The 27,509-nt window shown below is 40.9% G+C and overlaps 1 protein-coding gene across 3 annotated transcripts in view; it reads left to right on the plus strand.

The window, feature by feature from the left end:
- IPPK (inositol-pentakisphosphate 2-kinase) overlaps positions 1–27,509 on the plus strand; it is a 61,677-nt gene that overhangs the window by 19,751 nt on the left and 14,417 nt on the right. For 2 of the 3 annotated variants that reach the window (XM_055805046.1, XM_055805047.1), the window contains exon 3: positions 21,982–22,029. Coding sequence is in view for 1 of the 3 variants with exons in the window: in XM_055805045.1 (XP_055661020.1) it covers positions 7,969–8,049; positions 21,982–22,029 (129 nt within the window). In the remaining 2 variants the exon portion in view is untranslated. Of the gene's footprint in view, positions 1–7,855; positions 8,050–21,981; positions 22,030–27,509 lie in introns of those variants that run through there. The other variant, XM_055805045.1, reaches the window with a different exon arrangement.

Below are 27,509 nucleotides of genomic sequence, written 5' to 3' on the forward strand. Positions count from 1 at the left end.
AAGATTTAAATTCCATTTAGACTAAAAAGGCAGCAAGACATATCCTTAACTTCAGGGTGACCTGCTATCCCGTACTGTTTCCCACTAAACTCTCCATGACTGTTTCAGTGTTAATGCTTCTTAATGAAAAGTTTAATCTGTAATGAGCTAAACTCAGAATTATCTTTCAAATTTTTTTTAATTAACTTCTTAAACAAAAAAAGAACAGCAAAAATCTCCATAAAACACTTTTGTTTGAAACTAATAGTCCGATAGCTGATCAGGAACACTGAATTTTCAGTAAAATGACAAGAAACTAAAACTAAATAACGGGAAGCCTGTGAGCAATCTCTTTAGACATGTTTGTCTATGTTAATGAACAGGAGCTAGAAAGCACAATCAGAGCTTCTCCTTTTAATGAGTTATCTGGGAGATCCAGTCATCTGAGGAGTGTGTGCAAATGTTTTTGCTGCTCCTACACTATATAGTGTAACAGCAAAAAACCCCAAAACACAACTGTGTAGATTTTATTGTATGAAGTATGGGAGATGTAAGTGTGTTGGGGGGAGGGGAGAAGACAAGTATTAGACTGTGTGTAGACACCTGATAGTATCTCCTCAAACCAGTAGATGAGGCTGTTTCCCGTTACATCTAGTTTGCAACACTGGAAAACTGTGTGGCAGACAAATTATTAATAATGATCAACTGGGTTCTTAGAGAAAAGCAATTTTGAATTTTATTTTTATCATCGGTGCTTTTCAGACACATCCAGAAGTAGATAAAGCAATTAGGTGAACAACCTTTAACTTTTTGCGCTGCAAAGAGAGAAACTGGAAACCCAGCCCATTTTATTTATATAAATATACACCTACTTTGTAATAAGTAGCTTTAAGATTTACCAATCCCTTCCTGTCTTGCTCTCAGTTTGGTATTAATAGATTTGCTTCTAAAACATACCGCTACTGGAGCCTCATGAACCAAATCATATTTAAAAAAACAAAACCCAAAAAATGTTTGTGTCCATTATTTTTCCTGCTTTTGTTAGATTATCTCCTCTTTCTGGATGCGTATTTGTGGCTGAGGGACAAATATTACAATTCAAATTATTTTTGGTCTGTCTGCTGTCTTCGTTTTGTGTCAGGTAGCAGGATTGCTCTAATGGATTTTACAATTATGTTTCTAGTGGCTACAAGCATATCTCATCACTGTTCTTTAATGGTAAAGAAATGTCTGTCTCCAGATATGATTCTGTAAATGTCTTTTTTGCACTCTAACTCAGTATCGCAAATTCATAAATAGGTTGAAAACCAGCCATCATGTAGAACCTTGAGGTGTATTTTTGAATTATGCATTCATGCCACATGGATTTGTCCCTTCCAAGATGCCAAGCCTTGTGTGAAAGGGGCTTCACTGCTCTTTGGGCCTGAAGTGTAGAATTTGATCTAGAATTTGTGCTCACTCAGTCATCTTAAATTTAATTCCTCAAAAAGCTTGACTTGAGAGATCTAGAACATCTTTCTTTTGGTATATTTATTTTCCTGTCACTGTTAGGAATAGTTCTTCTTTTCCAAGTAACTCGGATTTTTTTTTTTTTCCCTAGAAATCTATTGGAAAGGTATGAGATGTATACTTGTTACTTATAGTTATGCTTTTGTTCAAAGTGAGATACTGTCATAAAGACATTATTGCAATGGATGTTATTTTACACATGGTTTTGGCAAACATTCACTCAGGAAGATCTCATAATCACTTGTTAAAATACCCATGTCATTTCACCTTAATCAAGATAATTTATTTGAAATAGCTGTTTTAATCAATAAAAGCTTAGTTTAGAGGCATGTCTGATCATTGATGCTCTGATAATGCAGATAATTTCAACTGTCTTAAGATCTAGCAGTAAAGGGATGGCAGAAATCTAACACATGGGTTTTTTCCTGGGGGAGAAAAAAAACAACCCAAAAACCTGTGAGTGACAGCTCATGGACTGCTCAATGAGTGTTACAGTTCTTTCTCACAAAACATTTCTTTGGTGTTGTGCTCTACAGCTTTTTCAGAGCACACCTAGAAATATCTGTCCATTCTGTGCGTTTTCTTTTTCCCTTGAAAGCCCCCTCACACACACACACCCCCTTCATGCTGCCGGGAGGTTCTGCAGCACTGCTGAAAGTAGTTTCATAATCAGCTTAATCTGATCTGAAAATGAGCTAGCAACAAAATGCCTAATCCTGCACTCCCCACCGGTTTTGGTTGTGTTCCCATTCCTTCTTTCATGGTGGCTGGAGGACTTGTCTGGCTATGCAATGTGTCACACTGGTTTGCTGAGTCAACTAAAGAAAAACAAGAAAAAAACATCCCGCTCGGGAAAGCCTTGACCATTCATTTGATGAATAATCTGCTCTAATGTGCCACATGGGTGTAAATGTGCTGAGGGCAATGTGAGGGTACGTGGCCTGATTTGAAAAGGAGAACAAGATCCCCCTTTTGAGGTAGCATAGCATTTATATTAACTTCTGTGCTTGTGAAACTGTGTTATATCTGTGTTCATCTATTGGAGATGACAGAAAATCTGATGTTTAAAATCTGAGAAAACGTCTCTTTCAAATACAGGTTCTCTTTATTAATTTCAATCACGGTGACTCCAGTAAACTGGGTTCTTTGAGCGAGTTGGCTGGGGAGGGAGCATTCATTCTGTATGCTGCCGTCAGCTAACAGAGATCACTCCAAAACTATTAACACTACAGTCATCAAATGTGGTCTGGATTAAGGAATTACGTCTCCTAAAGTATTGATAGCTGTGTCAGGGAACATAAATGTGAATTTATCTGTAAATGTACAAAAGAAACTGCTGCGCAGTTCTTCTGTACCGTCCCCAGATCCTGTTACAGAGTTTGGTGTTTCTGGGTATAAACTGAAGCGTAACATGTCACTGGTTTACGTAAATTTGTGATTTGTTTTCTGGAGACCTTGTACTCTGTTTGTTATTAAATTATTGAATTAAAAGTTTTAACTGGGAAGGTTTCAAGGTTATTCCACAGAAGTGCGTTGCCAAATGATGGCAGTTTAGCTAAAAACCAGATTAATATACATGTTCTCTTCCCTATTTAAAGGTGATCACATTGGGCTTGTGTCAAAAAGAAGTTTAAGACGTGCTTTCCTTTGGCTGATCAAGTGTCCAAGGACCAAACACGGAGTTAGGGTCTGTTTGTGATGTTGCAAGAGGGTGGCTGATCATGAGCGAACAGTTTAACATTAACAGCAAAGTATCTGCACCAAGAAGTGTTAGCCTGTCCTGAAAGCCACAAAAATATTGCTTCCGTGTGACTTCTGACCAGGCTCCTGCGTCTGCTCTGGCAGTCTGCTTTCACCTCTTTACGTAAAGAGCATTTTGTTTTCCAGTTGCTGGTATGTCACTTAATACAAGGCAAGACCTAAAAGCCGTTTATCCCTTCCTCTTCCCCTCCTCGCCCACAGGAACAAAGGCTCTAAGAACAGGCGCTCAGGTGGGCTTGGGCTTGTGCCATTCGGGTTTAATACCCTGCCAAAGCTAGTAGGATTTCACCATAGCATTCCGCTTTAGAGACCTCCTATGCTTTCTAATGAGATCTTTTCCATATATTTTCTCTTACTGGTCCTAAAAATTCACAACACTGTTTTTTGGGGTTTTTTTGGGGGGTTGGGTTGCCCCCTCTGGTAATTAGTTGTATTTCTTTCTCAATAAATGTTCAGGACTCTGGTGCATGGAAAACAGTATTTAACTAACCTTGTCTATATTTTAAAAAGTATTGTCTGTCTTGGCAATTCTTTGGAGTTATATATAATGTACAGAGAAGTAGTTATTTATGCCATGTCTGTAACTTCATTTCCTCTCTCTGACTGTATGTAGCAATTAAAACTCTTAGTAGTTATAATGTCTGTTTATCTGCATCTGTGGTTATTGATGGCTGGCTGCATTTGTGCAAACTCTTGTCTTTTAACAACATACATGTGGCTTTATCTTCACTAACCTTAAGTCACCTTTTGTACTACTTACAGTCCTATTCCTGAAGCCATTAACTTGCTTAGTCTGTAAAATACTTTATTGTGGCTCAAAGTACCATATATGCTTTCTAAAAAAGCCATCAAATGGCACACTTCAGTCCTATTTTTTTTTTCCTTTGTTGGGTGACTGTTTCTCAGTCAGAAATGATGAAATGACAGTTGGAGCATGACATTTCCCACATTTCTGGTATGTGTATGAAATTACATAAATAAACCATGGATTCAAGAAAAAACTATGTCAATGAGCAGTGGTATCATACTGATAATAGAAAAAAAGCAAAACTTTAAAATTTTAATGAGGTGTTGAGTTACATAAGTATACTCCATTTTTGATGGTCTGAGCATAGTAAAAATATAAAACTGTCAGTCTTATTTAAACATAACTGCATTTTTTTTTAAACTGAAAATGGTGCAGTAGTTAAAAACAGTAATAGTATTTTGTAGCACAACTTCATTGTTGTATTATCGTGTCCATTCAGTATTCTTGGACTCACTGCCTTGAATTTGTGATCCTTAAACCTAATTTCTCCAGGCAGACATTTCTAGGTCCCCAGAAAGGATCTTTTGTGTAATGCTTACTCTTTTCATAAAGACTAAAATATCTTCTTTTTATAGAAACCTTTCATTTTAGGAACCTGGAGAACTAAGATGTAGCGATTATCACAAAAATCCTTCTCATAAGCTTACAAGACCTTTGTATTCTTGATATCTCATTTTATCATGAGTCTCAAGTAATGCTATTACTTTTTTCCTCAGCTCTGTATTTAATGAACTTTTTATATCCATCAGAATATTAACAAGAGATACTAGCCTGATACTTCCCCCCTAACCTCCTACACCCCCCCCACCCCCCCCCAGCAAGTGAATACATGCACTTGTATTTACCATTTCATTCTCATTCCTTGGTAAACTTAAAAGTTGTAGAAGACGGCATCTGTGAGAGTCCAGCGCTGACAGCTCAGGGGCATGCCTGGCAGGACGCAGCAAGGTTAAAGCTGAATTTGGGAGGGGAATTGTGTTTTGGTGGGCATTGGCAGAGTAATGATCTCCATGGCAGGCATGAACCAGGGGAGCTGCCATGAATAAACTGAAGATGTGAAGTCAGTGCCGTAGTTTAATTGCCATTTAAAAACAAGCAAAAACTACAGACATGGAATGGTAGAAGATAGGCTGGGAAGAAATGTTATATTAGTTAATGTATTTTTGTCTGTCATCCTCATGTAAAGAGACAGGATTGGTGTATTCTCATTTTTACTTGCAAATCTGTTTGACAGTAGCCTTACGTCTCAGTATTTTACAAGCTTGTTCTTAATGTCATATGATCTGTGATCTTGGGCCACTTAATCTTTTATTTGAGAATATCTACACAATTAAGTATAGTGTACCCACTGATTTAAAATCTATAGATAATTTACCTTTTTTTTTTTTTTTTTTTTTTTTGTATTCCCAACACTGAAGAGTCCCAAGAAACAGAAATTGTGGCATAAAGCATAGCCACCCAGTGCAGTTACAGGACCCAGAGAAAACTAAATGTATTTCAGGCCTGTGGTGCTCTCCTGACTCCTTCACATTACATCAAAAAATAAATGTTGGGGGATTAAGTGTGAGCTGTGGAACTGAAGGTGGGATTACCTTATGCGTTCCTGATGCAGCTCTAAACTAGCTTAGTTACATACTAAAATATCATAGAACACCTGGTCATCTACTGGGATACTCAGGTGGACTTTTGACGGTTGCTGAGCTCTGTGCTAGCAGTCCTCAAGGTAGCGAATCAAAACCAGTCCAGGTACGCCCATACAAGTTGTAGTTAACCACAGGATTCCGTATTAGTGGAATTCCACTTAAGCAATGCTTCAGTGTTATTAACGGCTCAAAAACTTAAGCTATTTCAGTTCAAGCACATTGTAGATAATACCTGAGATGAGTAATATTTAAAAACTGATAATGCAGAGAGAAATATGTTAATAGGCTTTTGTCCCTCCAGTTCCCGAGTTTTACCAATGTTTTCCAAATGCTCCTGCAATGTGCCCAAGTGGTAGTTCTGCCCCATGGAACACTGGAGGAAAAGGTGAAGAGACCTGCTAGAGAGAGAGAGACTGTCTTAACCTCAGGTGTTCTCAGCGTGTTTGCCCTAGCACTCGGAACCTCTGCTTTATTTTTTCCTCTATAGATGTACATTTTTCAGAAGTATGAAGGAATGGAAAATCAATCAACTTGCGATACTAGAGTTCCTTTGTAAAGTTGAGGCAAGTTATTTTTGCCATTGCAAGACAATATATCAATATTCTTTACCTTTGTATTTCTCCATGTAAGCCTCCTAAGTGTGCACATACTATTTCTCTGAAGTACGGCTCATTTTTAATGCAGGTATCATATTTACCTTACAATCCACAATCTTACTCAGTCCTGAGTGAAACTTCTTTGTAATGCTTTTGGTAAGTCAGGGTAAGTATGGTAAATTCTTGTGGTTTATATATCCATGTGTTGTTACGCAACAGCAACTTTGCAAACACAGGTGACAAGAAACATACTGTGAACATCCCTGTCATTATTTTCATCTTTATTAAATGGCCAAAGGAGCAGGGATTTGTGTTTCCTTTTTCAATTTCACATAGGTGCATATAGGATAATATTAAATAAAAAGTCAAGTGCTTATCAATCAGTATTTTGGCAAAAAGAAAGTATAAATTTTTAACTCTCATTTTTTGTTATAGTTCTAGTGAAGTTAAATGCTAAATGATGAGTTACAGCACCACACATTTAAAAAAAGATCAATGACTCGTTGCAGATTTATGCAGGTTTTATTTTCAGCCTTCTAGGTGCATCTTCCCTCTTTAAAAAACAAAAAGGCATCATTTTATTCGCTTTGACTTTTTTTAAAAAGATACTGATTCAAATTTGGCTGCTATCCAAATTATACAAATGTTCATTAAACAGAGGAAAACTCGCAAGTGTTAGTGACCTTCTGATATGCCAGATGGGTATCCCTCATGGAGTGAGTGCCTTGTGCCGGAGAGGAAAACGGGGAGTTTCAGGGAGCCCAAGTAATGTGATATGTTAATTCATGTTAATTGCGGCCAGTAGTCAGAAGTCATAGGGATAAAATTGACTGGATTAAGGGATCGAGAATTTAATCCTCTGTCTGTGATGGGGAATTTGGGTATGCAGGTGACGTGTTAGATGCACTGCATGTCATCTATGCGTAGTTCACGTACATGGGTGGTGAGCCGCTCTGTGCAGCTACGTTGAACCCTTCTGGTAATTCTAAGGAAAACAGCTTACTGGTTTAATCAGTCGTGAAAGGATACGTTTTCTTACTTACACTTGTAACCTCTCTACCGGGTGTGTGAAAGCCCTGGTGCATCTGATGCACGAAGCTGCCCAGAGACACACCGAGGAGGGCAACCACGAGCCAGTACCGCGCAGGAAGCAGCCCGCACGCTGAACGCCGCGCCACTGCTGCCGAGCGTCTGACCATCCGCACGGCCCGCGCCGCGGGTGCGGGGCACCGGTGCGAGGCCTCAGCGGCGGCTCTGCCCCCGGCGCTGCGGCTCCCGCCCGCCGGGCCCGAGGGGGGTCCCGGCCCGGCCCTCCCGCTTCCCCCCGTCGCCCACGATTCCGAAACGGCGAGTGTCCGGGCTGGGCGCCTGGCCGCGGCACCTGCGGGGCCTCTAGGGGGCTCCGCCGCCCGGGGCGGCCCGGGCTGTGGGACGAGACCGGGAGCTGCGTCCTGGCTTCCGCCCCGCTCAGCGATGGCGGCGCGCGGAGCTGCCCGGCGCTAAGATGGCCGCCCGGCGCGTGCGCGGTGGCGCGGGCCGGCCCCGCCCCTCCGGCGGAGGGCGGGACTTCCTGCGGCGGGGCGGCCGCGCAGCCGCGATGGTGGGGGCGTGAGCGCGGCGGGCCGGCGGCAGGCACCGTCCCCACGGGGCGCGGCGGCGGCCCGGGCCGGGCATGGAAGTGGAGAAGATGGATGAGAATGAATGGAAGTACCACGGGGAAGGCAACCAGAGCCTCGTCGTCTCCCACTGCCAGGTGAGGGGGGGGCGGGTAACGGCCGGCGGCGCGCGGGCGCCCCTACCCCGCCCCGCCGGGCCCGCGGGAGGGGGCGCTGCCGGGGCCGGGGTCTCCGTAGGCCGCGGGCCGGCCGGGGGGAGGGCGGGCGGCCTTGTCAGGCCCTGCCTGGCGTCCTGCCTCCCCCCGGCGGCCGTCTCCGGGTGCTCGGGCCTCTCCTTGGGCGGCAGCGGCCGCCGGCCCCGCCGCGCTGCCCGGAGCCGCTGCCCTTCCCGGTCGCCTGCGGGCGCGGCCGGCGGGGGCGAGGGGGCGGGGGGCGGCGGGCCCTGTGCCCCTGGCGCTGGCTGCCCGCGGGGCCGGGCCGGCCGCTGTGCGCCCCGCGGTGTCGCCTCGGCTTGTGGCTCGGCCGCTGCCCGCCGTGCGAACCTGCCCGTCACCGCACCTCCGCGTTGACATTTACCCTTCGGGCGGTTTTTTGGGTGGCTTCGATTTTTTTTTCTGCGTATTTTTATTTTTTACTTAAAAAATTTAAAGTAGCTTCAGCGCTTTGGTGAGCGGTAGCGGTTAAACGAAGCTAAATCTCATCGAGCAGATTCTGTCAGTTTAAAGCGCCTGCCCTGCCGGTATGTACGTTATTTACCGAACGTGTTGGGATATGTGTCCCTTGAAGGAGTTTATTTTTATGAAAAAGTACTTTTGCCTATTTTTTTGTCTTAAAAAATTATTTGTATTTCTGTTTAAATTCTGGTATGGATTTGCCACGGGACGTTCTTGATAGTGCGTAGACCTAGAACCAGCAAAGCCAAAATGATAAAATATAGGCTTTATGAGGAGAAAAAATAATCTACAATAAGAGTTGAATCCAGATAAGTTGTGTTTTGGTTTTTTTAATAATGTCCAAATGAATGCCTTGAAAATACTGGATTATTTTCATGTCTGTTTTCTGGATTATAAGCATAAACTAGATGTGAAAAAGTAATAACAAATATAAAGTCTGAGAAAATGCTGGAAATCTTGGCGATGCTTTCCAGACTTTAGGAGGGGCACTTCTGTGGCTCTTGCTTTTTCCTTCTCTTGCTTTATGTAAAATATTTTTTAAAAGATGTTTTTGCCACAGGAGGGGAGCACGTAGGATTTTGTTTCCTGTCCAAATGTTAGCTTTGAAAAAGGCAGTTTAAAACATACTTAGTCACTGGATGATAAGGGTCAGAATACATAATGGATTAATAGTGATGTAATTGTGATACTTTTAAAGATGTGGAAAGTGAGGAAGTCTGCCAGAGATTCAGAGTAGTTGCTGAGTGTGTCAGTTCTCTTTTTAACAAGATGGTAAAACTTTAAGGTTGATTGAAAGTGAAATAGATATGATTTTTCCTTTATGGGCAGCTTTGAAGCAGTATAGCATATGTCTTAGAGCGTTGTGTCTACTGATGGCAAACTCTTGTAAAACTAGAGCATGTAAAATACTGTTTAGATACTAATTAGATACTTTGTGCCTCTTACAAACAGGACGTACTTGTATGATTAATCATCGTTCTTGTGATCTGATGTCAAGTCATTCTCAGGTTTGCATGAACAGCATAACAAAGGCAGTGAATTTTAACTGTCCTAGCTTCATTCTGTATCTCAGGTTCGTACTTTTTTGTGTATAAATGCGAGTGGAAGGGATAGCAGTTCAGTTGGGGCAGGGGAGACGTGAATGGATGCTCAGATACGGGTGCTGGGGTTGTGAGAGGCCACTGTGTGTGCTTGTTGTTTCCACGTTCTCCCTTTTGATGTGTAGTGGTATTCTGGAATGTGGGGAGGAAGCTGGTCCCTGTCTCTGTAGGTCTCAGCCTCTCTTCCTTGCTTCTTCTGGAAGATCTGAGAAGTTTTAAACAACAACATAGCAACAAACAACTTAATCCCTGCCTTGCAAAAGAGGGCATGAGGTTCTCTGCATTTTATGAAGTAAGATCCAGGGCGTTTTGTTCCAGTTCCTGCCCTCTGGACCGCTCTTTGAAGCACTGATAGGTACTGGGCAAGGTCATGCATCAAGCACATGGGCTGGTTGGGCTGAAGTGAGCAGGCAGCTTGGGTGGATGCTCTTGTTCTTGGTGGTGTGGAGTGGATTGGGGGTTGAGGAGTAAGGGGCATGCATCATCAGTTCACAGTGTTGACTTATAAGGCTGTACTTATTTTTTTGCTTTGCTCCATTCTTTGTATTGTTCCCTTTAAGACGTGAGTGTAATATATTGTTAATCCAAAGTTAGTACAGTACCAAAATTAAAAACTTTGTCATGGAAAGGTCACATGCCCAACAAATAGATCTGCTAGTGATGAGCTGATAAGCCCTAGATGCAGGCAAAGTGTAGCCCTTTTTTCCAGTGCCTTTGAATGGTGGCATATAGACAAAGGCTTGTCTGACAGTCAGACGTTGGCATTCTGTGGAACAAGCTCTGTTGTTTCAGTGAAAGTGTCATACTGCCTGATGTGCTCTTTCCTCTTACCGGTATTAATCCTGCAGAATGCAACAGTGACAGGAGTCTCCGCGTGTGCCTGTGCTCCTACAGCCTGCGGAACACTGTACTGAAAGGAGAGGCTGAAATCACTGCGAGTGCATCTCCGTTTCTTATTCATGCAGCTGAGAAGAGAGGACTTAGGCAGGGCATGGTCTAGTCGACACGTCTCTTCTTACAGTGATAATTTTACAGAGCTACTTTAATTAGTTCTCCAGCATTTAGAAAGTGATCTGCTGAATAAAGATGGAATATCTGCCGAGCGTTTCAAGTTACCGTTGTTATCTCTGGACCTTTTTGATGCATGCTTACACTTCTGCTTTCATGGATTCTTGAAGTTTCAGTTCTGATGAATCTAAGATTCTAGAAGACGTACAGTATTATGGTACAAATTTCCCTGTTAATAAAGCTTTTCCTGTTGGTTTTTATTGCAGCTGTGATTTAATTGAAACTGAATTGTCTAAAAGCTTTTGTATAGTCTTGCAGCCTGCTGGAATGCTTCTAGTAGAAAACAAAGATGGTTTTCCTACCTTATCATTTCAGTGAGAAATGCAAATGGCAACTCCATTTGGTTCCTGAAGACGGCACTTGAGATGTTCAGAAAGATCACTCTGAAGTACACAAAACCTGCAAGTTCATTCAGGCAGTGTCTGTATGATCCTTGTCCATTGGTTGCAATTTTGGATATTTGATTGAATCATAGTATCCTCTTCAAATAACTTATTTGCCACCCTTCAGCCCATACAGTGAATTGTCTGGTTGGTTGTACTAGTCGGTATCTCAGAGGTGCATGAAGTGCTGCAGTACAGCTCTACAAAATCCCAACGGAGCACTGTTGAAGACAGCTGGGCAGTTTAGAAAAGATGCTTCTTATTTCCTGCATTTTTATTGGAGTGTTGCTCCTTCCACATGAGATTTGGCTTCTGATTTAAAAAGAGGGCTGGGCCATGCTTTCCCTCATCCTCTGTACCCTTGAGCAGTAGAGAGGGTTCAGAGGAATGGCTATAGAACAGTTATCGTCTTGTAAGCTGTTGATTCTTTTTAAGGTGGAGATAACCTGTTTTTTTCTGGAGGGAGCTGGAAATCCTCACTTGTAGTTCTGCATTTTACTCAGCTCTTTTCTCTTGCAGAGACACTTAACGTCTTTTCAAGGTGTTTTCAGGAGGTGTTTGTAGAAAGTAGTATAAGCAGCTCTAGAAATGCTGATTTGTATTTCCCTTCACATATGCTTGCATTCTCCAGTTTTTGCTTTATGAGATAAAGTATGTACATTTCTCCTGTGTGTTGCTGCAGTTGATTTCTACTTAGGTTTATTTTTTGCATGTTGGGATATTATGGTAACCAAATCCTAATTTTAACATGTTTGAACGCTAAGCTTGTGTTTCAGCGTGACTGCTGGGAGGTGGTACAAGGAAAAAGAAGGGTTTTTTTCCCAGCTTGTTTTTTATTCAGTGAGGTGGTCTAGAGGAACCTTGGTGTGTGCTTGCAAAAGATTGTGGTTTGTATCTTCAGATGACTTGATTGTTAGTGATGATCTACTTGTCTGTCTTAAGAGTGCTTGCAGCCCTGACAGATACCCTTGGGTTTTGGTGTGGGATTTAACTAGTAAATGTGTAAACCATCTCCAGAGCATACATAAGCTTACTAAATAGAAAAAGGGGGAGAGGGTAGATGGAGAAGGTGAATGAAGCAGAGCTGAGGAGGTTGGGCGAGGGAGTCAAGTCAGGTAATCAGACTTCCAGAAGATTCCCAACATTGGTGCCTGTAGTGAGTGAGTAATCTCTGTCACTTCCCACCCCCCCCTTCGGAACATATGGGTGAAGGTGGAGGTGCTGCTTTCGCAGGCAGCCTTCCTGATCCTTGTTCTGACTTTGTAGGGGACTTTAAAAAGAGCAGGTGTTGCCAAGAGAGGGGTATTCTGTGTTTCAACAGTAGTAATTGATTTCACTGTATCTGTCGCTGTTTCTACTGGCAGCTGCATTGTGATGGCTGCAGCGTGTGCAGGAGGACACTTTCTGCATATGGGGGAGATGAGTTTGGTTTTGGTTTCTGAAATAAAATAATTCTACTTACAAGGGGGTGTTTTGTGTCACATTGGGCTAGGTAATCATTCCTAATAGTGCTTTTGCAATATGAAATAGTTTCCTGTGGTTGGTTGGTTTGTTGGTTTTTAAAAATAATGACAAATGATTCTTAGTGAAAATTTTGTTGTAATAAACTTACTTTGACAGAGGACAGTTTACAAGGCTGTATGTTTAAACACAAGGGTGTTTGTAGAAAGAGTGAAAAGCTTAGGGTCAGAATTACTAGCTAGCTGCAGCTTTCCAGTTTGGTCTTGTTTGGCAGAAAGGGAGTGATGCTGATCATTAAGAAGATTCTCTCAACAAGACAGCAATTAAGGTGCTTTCTCTGATGATGTCATTTTGTCCAAGTTCAAAAACCTGTATGGCCTGTTTCTTCTTCCATTGTTTTTCTGTGTGGAGTTGGCTGAATCTGTTTTGTCCTATTGAAATTTGTGTAAGTAAAGTATTGCCCCCAAAAGTTCCAAGTTGTTCCTGAGAAATTCCAGATCCCTGACTATAAAGTGAATTTTGTTCAGTTGTGTTCTGGTTTTTGTTCAGTGGTGTCCTGTTAGGTTTGGTTTGTGTGGTTGGTTGTTTTTTTTTTCCCCCTTGATGTCTGTGGAACAGTGATTTAACATCTAGGAGTGTCTTGATTTCAAGGAAATATAGAACAGACTGCTGATTCTTGTACTAAAGAGTCTTAAGATAGGGGAAGATTACTGAAAAACTAGTTGCTGTTCCTTGCAGGTATAAATACAATAGCTTATTAACAATAGCCTTTTCTGAATATTGTTCTGATGTAAAATATGGCCAAGTTATGGTGTCTTGGTTCTTTCACAGTAAGAAAGTATCAGAAAAGGTAAAATGCAGCTTTTATTTATTGAGTTCTATTTTAATTAATGGGAAAGGCATAGTTTTGTAAGACTTGAACTTAAACATTTTTGTATCCTTGAGGAGAGTCTTCTGTTTAAATTCCAAACCTATCCTAATTCTTATTTCTGATGGATTTAATGCTCTGGATATATCCAAAAGATTCACCAAGACTATGTGATGTAACCCAGGGAGGAGTTTTTCACCTGGTTCTGTAAAATTTTCTGAATTTTCTGGAGGAAGCAAAATTTTATGTGTGAGTTGGTCCAAGATTCCAGCATGAACGTTGATGGGGACTAAGGGTGATCTTCTGCTTTTTCACTAGTTTGTAGGGCATTTCTTTGACCTGGTTTCTCCAGGGTTGTTTTCTTTTGAAGGGTGAGCATATCTAAACATTGTCTAGCAAACCCCCCCACACCTGCACACCATTTGCCTACATAGAAAAATGACAAAAAACAGGTTGATGATCACAAATAATATTTTGCTTTGTTTCTTCTTTCCTAGTTGTAATTGTTTGGGTTTTTTTTAAAATATTATTTATTTATTTAAGCAAGTAGAGGAGATTCTGCCTCAATTTACTGAAGCAAGCAGCCATAAAAAACAGTTGAAAAACCAAGTATGCGATCAGGGTGTGTCATCAGTGGAAAAGAAGGGAAGAGATGTCTGCCTTGCTGTAAACAACAATTAAGTTTTTAGGAACAGAAGGCAATCTCCAGTTTGAGTTGGAATTCGGGACCCTTTGTGGCACCTCTGTGAAATTGTGCTTTTCCTTGCATTACCTTTGGTTAACTAATAGTTAAATACACATCTATGGTCACTGGAAAAAAAGACAGTTTTGTATTTGTATTTGGTTCTTTGGGTAAACTGTACAACTGCGGTTGTAGACATTATAACTAATTGGACTAACTCTACACAGTCTGCAAAGCTTTTACTTTTATGAAGAATTAAAAGTTGGAAGCACTTCCAGTTCTGTGGATTAGCTACAAAGTTTTTTTTGACCCCAAAAAAGTTAACAGGTTGAGTCAACATCTATATAGAATTTTACTCCATATTGGGATTTCAATTCCATATTGCAGTAGTGTAGTTAAATTTGCTTTTTCCTTGGCTTCACAAGGTTTCTGCACTGAAAGGATGCTCTGAATGCAGTGCAGTATGGTAGTATCTCTATAAAGTGAAAGGGAAGGTGGCACTGGGAAGCAGAGCTGAATGCAAAGAGAAGAGACAACAGAATGGCAATGATTAAAATTTTTCTTATTAGTGCCTTAGATTCTGCAGGTGCAGATGGGAAAATGTAGTATGGGTGTGGAAGGAGAGGGCAGACAGAAAAGCTGCGGATCTTAGCTCTAATACTGTAGTGTAATAGGACAGCAATACTTAACTCTAGCAGCACCACCACCACTCTCTTCTTCCCCCAAAATACTTTTTTTCAGAGTTTTCATCTTATTTTGCTAATAATTGTATTGGAACAGACTTGTCTTCTGATGACTTGCTTTGGAAATTCAAACTGCTTTATGCCTGGAGGTTTTTTTTGTTTTTGAGCGGCTTTTGATAATGCTTAGGGCTATATGCTGTGAAAATGTAAACAGAATCCCAGTTTTACAGACAAGCTCAGGAAGTTAGCCTTGATTAAAGACGGTCTTTTTAAAAAACTTTTTTTTCTTTTTTTGATTCTGTGCTAGCTCAAACTTGAATGAGTTTCTTTGCAGCTGATGAGATCAAGTCCTTATCTGAAAAGCATTTTTTTGTCTGTTCTACGTGCTTGGTAACTGCAGTGATGGTGGTGTTCCCAAGACTACACTTTGGCTTTGCTGTGGTGCCTATCTCCCTTCCATCCACAGGAGAGGGTTGGTTGCTTTGGTGAAAGTAACTTGGCTGACCCATAAGCTGTATAGGAGTGGTCAGTCCAATAGCCTGTTTTATTCACTCCTTCAGTTTTCTCCCTTCCAACCTTTCAGTGGGTGTTTCCTTTGCCTCAGTAAATTTCTGAGGTATGCAATAACCGTGTTCTGACCTGGTTTTGCTTGGGAAGGAACAAAGACAATGCATTCGATTGAATGGTTGCCCAAGACCTGCCTAGGTTTCTGCTAGCTGCGGTGTTCAGGATGCTGGGAACTATTAACTTGTTCTAACTCTCCATTTTATTACTTCATTCTAATCCCTCTTACTGTTTTGACTTTTTATTTCCTCCCCTCCCTGTTAATATTTTCCTGAAACGCCTTGTTTCCCCAACGTAATAGCAGCTGACGAAGCGGCTCAGCACTGGAAAGCATGTGTGGCTGGTAGGTGGAGGTTTAGAGCAGCTTGAAGGAGGGAAGCATCAAGTACCTGTTTTCATGTTCTTGTTGGTCTAACTCACCTGTCTGACAGATGGGTGAGCTATTTGATACACTGTTAAATGTTAAGGACCCATTTTTTTCTTGCTTGTTTTTAACAGCTAGGATTTCAGGGTTATCTACCGTGTTACCCGGACTGTAGTCATGTATGCTGAGGGCCAGGCATCAGTAGGTTTACTCATTCTGTTCTCTCTGGTATGTGTTTCCACCTAGTACCAGTGGGTGTATCGCTTGATACCATTTCAGGTACTGTGATTAGGAGGCTTAGCTGAAGGGCAAACATTTCCTCCTTACTCATGGCTCGCGCAATTGTAAAATTCTCTTGGAATTGGTACCATCTGCATATTGCAAGGTTATACAGTGCTTAACTATAAAATGAAACCTGCGTTAGTGCTTAACTGGCATGGGAATCTAGATCATAACTAAACAGGAAAAAAAGTGGAAGGAGTACCTGGTCTGATGCAAGCCGTGAGCTCTGTGCCGAAGAAAACAAGGATCCTGGTGGTTTTTGCTTCCAAATAATGGCTTAACATACTGAATGGTGTCGAGCCAGGTGCTGTGCCAGAAACGCTTTATTCATGTAAAGAAGTGAAAAGTTTGTTCTTAAGGGACTCCTATGTTAAATAAGAGTATTGTTCCAATTTGTTTGAATGCTTCCTTGCATTTTGTGTGAGCAATTGCTAAACTTCCTCCATACTGGCAGGAAATGTAGATTTCCTCACTTTGTGTTGTGTGATCTTACCCACCTTATACAGCACAAAACTAGGTTAGAAAACAACACTCGTTTACAATACTACAATGTGTACTTCAGTAAAAAGCTGCAAAATTTTCCAGTGCTTAGTTTTTGTCTCCCACATCCCTCCACATTGCACAGCACGCTGACACCCGCGATGAGGAGACCTTTAAAAATGTCTTGTATTGAGTATCATAAAGGTAAGCCTTGACTGAAGTGCCTGGGCAGCATGGTGGCCATGTTTTTACTGAATTTTGTTAGTGCTCAAAAGAAGAAGTGAAGATGACGCCTCTTTGTCCATTTGCTTCCTAACCAGAAACTGCATTTTCTGACGAGAACAACTGTTTTCCGTCTAAATCCTTCAAACTGGAGGTGGAATTGAAGGGGTTGTGGAATGTAAATTTGGAATACAAAATGCCAGGATAATTTTTTTAGTTGGCATATATTGCATGCAGCTCCAACGTGCTACTGCAGTAATAGCTTAATATCAGCGAAATAGTTCGAGTTCATATTTAGTGCCATTGAAACTGTCATGAATTAGTATTTGCATATCACTGTATTCAAGCAGGGCTTGAGTAGCTGTTTGGTGTAATTTAATCCCATTCCCTCCCTTTGACTGAGATTTAGTTAGAATGCACTTCTTGCAGGTGTCAGTGCTGTACGCTGTTGTAAGTCCATGATAATTAGATTGTGTTGAGTAACTGGTGGTAGTACTTAGAGCAGTGTTCAGTAATTTCTTGATAGCTCTTTATGTTCAGCAAAATACAGTGAATTAAACAACTAATTTTTACTGTATAAAGAAATTCCAGAGCCTTTACAGGCACCGTTCTTTCTAAAAGTACTCGACTTCATGCCTCCGTCTCCTTAGGTGGTAGTGGTTGGTGGTGTGTGTGATCGGTTGCAACAAATAGTATAGCAGTAATTGTAGGGGAGGATTTGTTACCAGTCTTCGAGAGTGTGTCCCCCCGTGTTGTCTATGATTGGAAGCTTGTGACTTACATGGGCAACTTCAGAACAAGTGTGGGTTTTCTTGTTCTGCTTGTATCTTGCATGCCTTTTCAAAATAATTGTGTTGACAGCGGCATATAGTAGACAGGTAGGTAATTTTGTGATGTAAAATTGCGTAAGGTGCTTACAAAAATACTGGTGAGGTTTTAGATACCACAATTTATGAGAGAGTGTGGAGTGTGGGGAGATGATGGGTGTAGGAAGAGAGGTGGATTTCCTTTTGGGACATAAGTTGCTTCCCAAAGTTCCTTGTTTTCTACCTGTAGATTTTCCATGTGAATGCAAGTTGGTAATTGACTAGTTGAGAATCTTTTCTAGTTACGCTGGGCAGTTGCTGAACTAAATGTTAGAGTAATGCTTTGCCTCTAGACAAAAACAGTTAATGCACGCTGTTTAGAATAATAATAGAGTAATAACAAATGACGTGAACCTGTTCATTTGGAAAAGCAGAAGCTGAAGTGATGTTTCCCGGGCTTTGTGTTTGGACAGGCTAATTCTGCATATTTTTGTACAGAAGCTTATTTTAAAACCATGTGAGCTGAGGTGGTAACAGCAGAGGAAAAATACATTTCTGTACTTCTAAACAATTATTACTACTATGTGAGCTTGTTTTTATACAGATTTTCCTATTTCTTTCACTGTCACCAGCTTTTACACAGATTTTGTTAAGAGATGGATGAGATGCAAGAGATGGAAACTTGAAAGAACCTCAGTGATTCAAGTGAGGTTTCTCTCTGAAGGGGAATATAAAGATTATAGATTTGCCCCAGTTCCGTTTAACTTGTGAAGACTCTTGTTCAGGAGGCCTACATGGTAGCTTTATCATATGACAGTGAAGTTTAGCAGACATTTTGGGAAAATAGAAGGCCAATATCAAGCATCAAGCTGTAAAGAAGTAAATGTACGCTTTTATCCTGGTTTCATAATGCTACTGTCTAATCCAAAGTATCTGGATTGATGCCAGTCATATTTGGCCTAACTGCTTTGGTTTTAGATTTCACTAGGAAAGAATAAAATAATAGCTGTAGCAACTGCTTTGGAAAAGAAAAATTCTTGCAGATAACCTTCTTGGGGACTAAGGCTAGTAAACTATTTTTTCCCAAGGTGCGTGAGGAGGAGTTGTGTTGTAAGCATCCAGTGCTTTTCTGCGATGCCAGTGACTTCTTTGAGTGCAGTTTTGCAGCCTCTCCCACAGCTTCTTGTCTCCTTATTGGCAATCATTAATTTTCAGTTATGATTTAACCCAAACAATTGTTTCATGGTAGGGTGCTAAGGAAGCGTTTGCCTTTCTTGGTGGGACTGTGAGGTTAAGGCTGGCGGCTCACAATGGTGGGGCTTGAGATAGTGCATCTCCAGAACAGACTCCCCAGTACATCACCTTGGCGACCAAGTGATTGTGAACGTGTTTTGAGGCACACAAGCTTCTGTATCCTTCTCATATCATTTGAATATGCTGTAACATATTTTGTTGTAGCCCTGTTGTGGTCCTGGATGCCAGGAAGTGGTGGTTATCTGTAACCAAACCGCTGTGCTCTCATGTGAGAGTCACACTTCAATTCTGTACTTGGAGAGTAAGAGCAGTCATGTTGGATATTCTGATGGTGCCTGTTTTTCCCAGTCTTTTGTCACTAATTGGATATTGAACATACCTGCAGAGAAGGTGATGCAGGATTTTTTAAAAAAATAAATTGTAAACAATTCTTCTTTGAATTCACTGTTTTTCTTGCTTGTCTTACTGCTTCAAAAGATATGAAGCCTCTTAATGTTTCATGTGTTATATTTGCGTACCTCTGTGCATTCTTTCTTTTTTTCTCTGATTTTGCAGCCTGGTTTTTTTCATCTTTTTTGCCTGTGTGGGACTATTACCCAGTTATCTAAACGCTTTGTTGGTAATAGTGTGTTGATGGACATGGTGTTAAGCAGCGGAAGGGCTTACAGAGGTGCATGTAGAGAAAGAAATTTAGGGAGCATTAGGATCTAGTTGATCTGATTCTTAAAGTGCTATGGAGTAGTGACAACCTCTTAAGAAATCTCTTCTCTTCTGGATTTGGGCCATTCTTTGCATGCAGATAAGCATGTTACATATTTGATGTTCAATCTGTAAATACAAAAAAATCTGAGGCATTTAAGATAACTGACAAGAAACCTCCTGGCAACAACTGCCCACAATATTTCCAATTAAAGAATTAGTCAAGTGAATCAGTAATGCAATAGCATGAAAAATGTGGGCCAATATTTTCAGTAGTAATAATTCTGAACCAGTTGGCATTTTCGACATTTCATGGGTTAACCTTTGTACTGTGGCAGTGTACTTGTGTAAAATGTGCATTGAATTGCGCGAAGGGGTGGATGTAGCTGAAAACTTCCCCTCAAAAAAGAAAAAATGTGAGGTTTTTTTTATGGTGTTATTTTATTTAGTCCCATCATCTAGTGGTGCAGGCTGACTGGTTGAAGTGCATCTGTGACTGAAGAGTTTTGTTTGAACTTTGCTTTGTTTCCTTTTGACATCTTAAGACAAGCAGTGTATTCTTCTTTTGCCATATATAGTTTTGGCCATTTTATTCTAACATGACTCTCTGAGAAATTTGGTAACGAATAAACACTGTAGTGAGTCCTGTGAGAGAGATCGGATTTTCCAGAGTGGTGGCTGGAAGCTTGTTGGCTGGGAACTGATTAAAAGATAAGTATCTACAACACCCTTGAAATACTACAGAATCAAGTTTCTGAGTTGATTAGAATTGATGATCGGATCACTCCATCACTGATCCACTGGCTTATGAATATTTAAAGCAGGGGATCCAAACTGTGGAAATACTGTAAAAATAACGCAGTGCATACACAGAGCGTACAGCTTATCAGGTCTGAGCTCTCTTACCCATGTGTAGGTCATAATGGGAGAAAAAGAGTAAATGTCACCCAGTAATCTCGTTAAACTGAACACTAATTACAACCACCGGGACTTACCTAGTTTGTTGTTGTGACACTTGTGCTGTTTTAGATCTTGTGGGACAAGTTGAATCAAAATTCAGCAAAGTAGCCTTTTACCTGAGAGTGTTTTCCAGATGTTGGTGAACTATGAGGTTTCTGCTGGCTTGAGACTTTCTAGATACCGAAGGGCTGTTTCTGGGTTTCACTAGCAGTGTCTGAATCCAGGTCTTGTTTTGTTAGTACTTTGGATTACATGCTGTCATCTGTTTTGCTTTTCTCCTCCTGCTCTTTCTCTACATGTTAGTAATTAAAGATAACTCCAGTTCTCTCCCACTCAGCACTGTCCAGAGACAGCTTTCAGCCCTGAAATATGGAATTTATCTGGTGCTGTCATGCTACGGGGAGGTTTTTTAACACCAAGTTATTTGGTAGGGAAAAAGTTTAGATTCCATAAACCTGAAGTGTAACTATGACGTTTTGTCTGCGAGTCTGAGTGCTAGTACTGTTTTGGTAGTGCTTTAAATAGAACATAGTCCTTTCTGGTGTGTCTGGGGTCCCAGTGGAGACACTGGGTGACTAAGGGGTAAATATAGAAAATGGCTGTTCGTGTCTACCTACTGTGGTGCCCAGTTGCTTTTATCCACGTCTTACCTGAATAGGTTGAAGTACCTCAGTGAGAGTATCTTGAGCATCAGCTGTTTGACTGGTCTGAGGTGTTGCCTTGCCTAGTAAGGTTGCAGGTTCCTTAATTTTAATGTAAAAATTTTAATGTAAAAAGTCTATTTAACAAGTGTATTGGTTAATTTCAGCAAGGTTTTATTGAGAAAAAGATACTTCAGGGGACTTACATGATAGAAGACACTCTCTTAATAGGCTGAAGGAGAAGGCCCTAATTGACACAGGACAGATAAAAAATATTTTTTTCTGAACTCTTAAAAATAAAGGCTGAGGATGTTTTTAGAATTTGTGTACTTTGAAAATATGAATGTGTTTGAATTATTACAAAATCTGATAAAATTGTAAAAATGACAAATTAATGATCTTTTTAAAAGATAAAAACATTTGGAAACCCGCTGCATTTGTTGTTGTGTTACATGTTTACTCTTTGGAAGTTTAGAAGTAGCAGGTTTCAGTTTTTGTAAGTACAGCTACGTAGCTACTGTGGGTATCCTAAGTCTCTCCTTAATATTTTGTAGTTGTAATTTGCCGATACTGTAAGTGGGTGATACCTAAGTGGTTCTTGCACTTTTTTTCCCCCCCAAAGACCTTTGGCACAATAATGCTAGGGTGTTTTTCTGATTGATCCTGTGTTTTACCACATTCTCAGAGGGGTGCTGTGAGCTCAGGGAGTGTTTCCCCAGTTACACTTGGTGACAAAATGCCTATTTTGCTTTTCTTCTTCCCACCCACCCCCCAGTTTCTCAGATGAGGTAGATTGGGGAATTAGACAATTGTGCTGTTCAGATATTATGATGTCCTTAAATGCTAATGAAACTATATTCTTTCCTATCTTTCTTTAGCGCTGTGTGGTGCTGCGGTTTTTGAAGTTCCCCCCAAATCAGAATAAGGTAAGATTCAAGATGTACTGTCGATAAAAGCTCTCAGGTAAGCTGATAATCAAGTCCCAGGAGACACAGGAAACCTGTGGAAGAACTGTGAGTGATAGGAGTAAGAACAAGGGGATGTTTTGAAATGTGCCTGTGTTTCAGGAGTTTTAGCAACAGGGGGAAATTTGAGGTGGCCTTACGTAACTAAGATTATGTGACTACTGATACCAAGGCCTTTGTGCAGGACAGGTTGTAAGACTGCAATGTGTAGAAGGTGCAGCTTTCTGTAAGGATAGCTGTGGCAACAGAGAAGGCGTTAATGTTGCATATCAACGGGCGAGAGTGCAGCGATGCTGAGGAAGAAATGTCAGGTTTACTGACTGTTGCTGGGTGGGATGGAATAGCAGTAGTACGGGACTGGTGTGGAGGTAACGGTCTGCTGTTGACTTGACTGTTCAGTAGCTGAAAAGCCGTGGAATTTGGACAAAGATATGAAATATTCACAAAATAGCCTTCGTCATTGAGTGATTTTAGTGTCTTGTCTGTTGCAAAAAGGACGTGGCTGGACATGCTCTGCCAGTTTCTTGCACGGTGGCAGAAGGTTTTTCTGCTTGGGAAGGAACTGAAGTGAGTTACCTTAAATTTGCTTTAACAGGGATAACAAATGATCAAGATTCAAAGGTGGAGGCTAAAAGGGAAGTGTCCACACGGTGCTGCAAGGGGGGGGGGGGGAAAAAAAAGAGCACAAGAGACAGGAGGTTCGAGTTCAGCCATTTCCTCAACCTCCTGAGTAGCCTTCAGGGTGTGCTACCTGAGATAGACAGGATGGCTTGGGTTACAGACGCTTCTGAACCACAGCTTTGTAAGGTCCAGTGGCAGACTTGTTTTGATAAGGAAATATAAAAAGCATTATGGCTATGCTGAGAGCTGGGGAGAGGGAGTGCTTAATTTTAGGAAAAAAGAAACAAGGATAAATGTCAAGTACACTTGTAGGAAGGGCTTCTGCTTAGATCAGGGAGATGAATGCACGATGCATTCAGTTCAATGAGGGACAAAAGAAGTTTCTCAAGTAGATAAAGCAGAGGAAGGTTAAACCCATGAACAGTGCATGTATGAGTTGTTTGATGGCCTTTCTGCTACTATTTTACTTGCAAAAAAGTCTGGTAAAACTAAAGTGTGGTTCAAGTAAGTTTTTGATCTGCTCATAGTGGCAAGATTTTAAAAAAGCATCCTGTGCTTCTGTAGTAGTCCAAGATAATAATGTTCAGAGTTTTTATGAGAACAGGGAAGAACCCAGGGGATTGGAAGAAAGGAAAACAGTGCCTATCTCAAATTCTTAATATAGCAGGGGAGAATTAGACCACAAGTTTAAGTAAAAAGTCAGCCTGTTGCCATTTAATGAAGAAAACAAAACAGAGTACCAGCTTCCCCCCCCCCTTTTCTTTTTTTTAAAGTCCAAAGAGGTTGTTGCATAGTAATTGTTTTTAAAAAGTTGACAAAGTGTGACGAAGTTGCAAAGGAAGTCAGGAAGTGACTTTTCACAGTTACCCACCACAGTGTTGAAGCTGATAATACTTCTGTGGCCTGCTTTGGCGCACATATGATTTTTTTGGGTTAGGATAGTGAAACACAAGAAAAAAATCTCCTGGGTGTGGTGTTCTGTTACTATTTGAATGCTGCTCAGGTTCTTGAATATTTTTTCCCCTTGCATAGTAATATTTATAAACTTGCTCAGAATCCTACCAAGCATAGAGACAGATCACAGCCGGTATTCTTGCAGGCTGTAGCTGATGAAGAACCATTTGCTTTTTAGAAACTGTTGGCAAAAATTCCAGTCAGAGTTGCCCCAGACAGACGCTCTTCTTACTATTGTGACAGCAAAAAGGCTATTTGTGGGTGCACACGGTGGTGGAGTGTACCTCTGAACGTGTTTTAAACACTCTCTTGAATTCACACTCCGGATTGATAAATGCATCCTACCAGATCAAACTCCCCTCGTTAATGTACAAGTGTTACATTTTGAGGACAGCTGGCCCAGCGTTTTGCATTTGCCTCATATTGTGATTGTGTGAACTTTGTGATACGCAATTCCTTTTGGTTTTGCCCTTTAAGTAGAAGATTAAGTAATTTGAATATGTTTAATTATTATGGTGATTTTGTGTTTGTTTTTTTTTTAAAAAAAAAAAAGGATCAGTTTTTCTTGGAACAGAATGGAAGACTAAATATTTTATCTTCAAATCGGTAAACAAGACCTGAACTATGAGAGTTTTTGGACAAACTCGGATGTAGCAACATGACAGCTGTAGAGGATAAAATGTTTCTTAGGTATAATCTGTATTCCTGACTAGTGCAAGATGAGTTAGGATACGGAGTGTTATGTGTCTGTGCATGATGCAGCTCATCTGGTGTAAAGCAAGAAGCAGCTGAAGCAAAATATTTTCTAGTAAGATGCGTACTGAAATTCAGATGTGGACAAATAGGTCAGTGTCTTATGTGTAACTCTTTTGGAAAAGATAAAGTCTGGGCACTGCTTTGTATTTTTACTGTTCGGTTATGAATTTGGGACTAGGTAATTTAGTAGTGAACAAGGTGGTGTTATTGCAAATTGTAATCTTAGTGCTACAATTCAGTGTTTTAATGAAAAATACTCATAATCAATAATCACTCTTGAATTTCTTGTGGAACATCAAGCATCAGGACTCATGGAATGATTTTAATTGCATATTGCCAGTTTTAGTATATGAGTCTTCTGCATGAAGTAATTTTTTGCCTTTTCATTGTGTAGAACCTATTTGATGAGTTTTAGTGTTTTACTAAGTGAGGTGGCAGCTTTGCATCTTAGTGTTTTTTGATGTTGAAAGGTGATGCTTCAGTGGTCTGCTAGTTGTTTTTTTGTTTAGAGCAGCTCAAATTTACTTGCTCTTAAAAGGTGAGTAAATCATGAACTTGATTTGTAATTTTGAAGTTGTATTGATCTTTTGAAGTGGCGAGTCCTTCCTTGTAGTAGTAGTAGTACCACTAGTAAATGTCCTGATTTTCCGAAATGCTTATTTCCCAATATGTGTGTGTATACACATAAATATGTATAAATAAATAAATAAATAAAACACACACCCCACCCCCCCCACCCCCCAAAACCCAAGCCTTTGGGTACTGTGTACATCAGCAAACCAGGTCAGAATAACCTGTAAGTGGGGGCGAATTAGCTGAGATTTGTTATGGTATGAGATGATGTAATATTCCTTCTCACCATTCAGAATTTTAAGTTAAAGAAAAGGTTATGTTGTCAGTAAGGGGGCAGAAATCTGTGTATGAATTGTAGCGTTTGCTATAGTATGTGCTCAGAATTGCTTTCCCATTTCATCAGGTGAGGAAGATACTGTAATTATTGGTGTTTTAAATTGCTGGAGGGTTTCTCCTCTGCAAAGCAACTTCTTCCCCAGGCTAGGACAAACGGAAGGCAAGGGGAGATGGGTAACAGCATGTTTGCAGCCTGCTCAGGGGGAGAGCAGAGGGGTGGGGAGCAGGGATGTCCCCCGTGGTGGTCCCCTCTGCCTCCTGGCCAGGAGAAGTGAAGGGTGCTGGCTGCTGGCAGCCCTCTGATGGATCTTGGTGTGTTCAGCACTTGCCACGGGGGCACTGGCCACCTGGGAAGTGCAGATTGAGCCATGCTGCTGTAAAAGATCCTTTTGCATACCCGTGTGGGTGGCCTGCTTGCACATCTTGTTGCCTATTAATTTTTTTTTTCTTAAATACGCTTCTTCAGACCACATGATTGCACTTGACAAAGTTATTCAGGCATCATAGTGTGTGTTTTGTTCTAAGGCTCAAGTAGTGGAAGATTGCCTGTTGTGAAGAGACTCTAAGCTTGTTTTGGCTCTCTTAAAAGGATTCAGGGAGAGCTGTTCTGAGAAACAACTCCAGGTACAACATGCCAGGCATTCTAAAGAACAAGTGCTGTCCTGACCTTTATAGAATGATGGAAATTCTGTGTAAGTGCTTTGGGAAAATTGTGTTTTTCCTACTTGCTGCCAAGGACTGGGTTTTTGGGTCAGTGCTTCGTATACCAAGGTAACGGTATGTAGTACTGTATGTTAATGAAGTAAGCGTGTAGTAATGTATATTGCTGTAGTAACTTTACTTTCTGTACACCATTATTGGGTATTGAAGTATTGTGTATTGCTGCTTCAGTCTGGAAAACAAATCCTGCTAGATGAAGAATACTAAACCTGGTATGTAATCTTAGCAGACCCGTGTTACAGTAACAAACTAATCTTTCTTAGTGGTACACAAGTTGTGTAAGTTTGTTAGGTAACAAACCCTTTTGGTGAAAAAAAAAATACTTGCCTATTGTGATGGTATTATAAAACAAAGTTAGTAAGATTGTCTGGTTAGTGACAATCTCCTTTTACCTATAAATGGTTTTAATTTATGTTAGATGTGGTCCTTCCTCCTTTCTCTAGACTTTTGTCATTATCTGGGTGTTGTCGTCCTAGCATTTTATTTTCTCTTACTCTGCTCTGTTTTTTGTTTGTTTTTTTTTTTTTTTTTGTTTTGTTTTTTTTTCCTCCTGCTTGTGGTGTTTTTCCTGTCTGATTTTCTAACTTGGACATGAGTGTTGCACTTTCTCTTCCTCCACTGTTACTTAATCCCAAGAGTAAATCTATATGGTTCAGAGCTTTACATCTTACAGTGGTAGGCAGGGTAGTGCTTTTCCAGAAAAGCTTTGTGTTACACAGGGACACAGGAGCTTGGAGATTGTTTGTCTTAATAAAATACTGTGCAGAGAACCAGAGTGTGCTAGAGTGCTGGGAATGGGATAATACTGTTGTAAAGCTGCTCTGCTACCTCTCATGAGCAGAAGTCTGTCAAAGTCAGACTGCGCTAGTGTTACTGTCCTGCTTCCAGTACTCATCCAGCTTTGTTTCTTTCTAGCTTGGCATTTTTGTCTTCTAGAACAACTTCGGTGGTCCCTTATAGATGCATAACAGAATTAATGGAAGATAAGATTCTAATAAGATTTTTCATTGTCTGGGGCAGGATGTGGGGCGGGTGGCAAATTCCGTACTTGTTCATGCAGAGGTTTGCGATGTGGTTCAGTCTTTGCGGCTGCTCTCTTCCAAATCTCCAAGCGATGTTCTGTAACACTCCGAGCCTCTCCTGCGCGTAACCTGTTTGGTACGAAGGCATGTTGTGCATCTCTCTGGACTATTGTAGTTCTTTGAGCTGTTTTAGGAGTAATGGTAAAAGATGGTAGATCTTGAGTAACCTCCCCCTCTTCCACCTTCTTCATTGTCTCTGTCCTTTTTCCCCTGAAACTTAATAAGAATTGTCTCTCCTGACCGTTTTCCCGTTTATCCCAGCCTTTCAGGCAGCAGTAGGGAGACAAGTGTCGCGCATTTCATGTGTCCGTTTAATTTCAGCGTGCAGTGACCAACCAAACTCAGTAGAGGAATTGAGCTACTTTGCTACATCATTGAGTAGCAGGTATATGTATGCCT

Source organism: Falco peregrinus, chromosome 5, assembly GCF_023634155.1.
Source record: "Falco peregrinus isolate bFalPer1 chromosome 5, bFalPer1.pri, whole genome shotgun sequence".
In the NCBI taxonomy this organism is placed as follows: domain Eukaryota; kingdom Metazoa; phylum Chordata; class Aves; order Falconiformes; family Falconidae; genus Falco; species Falco peregrinus.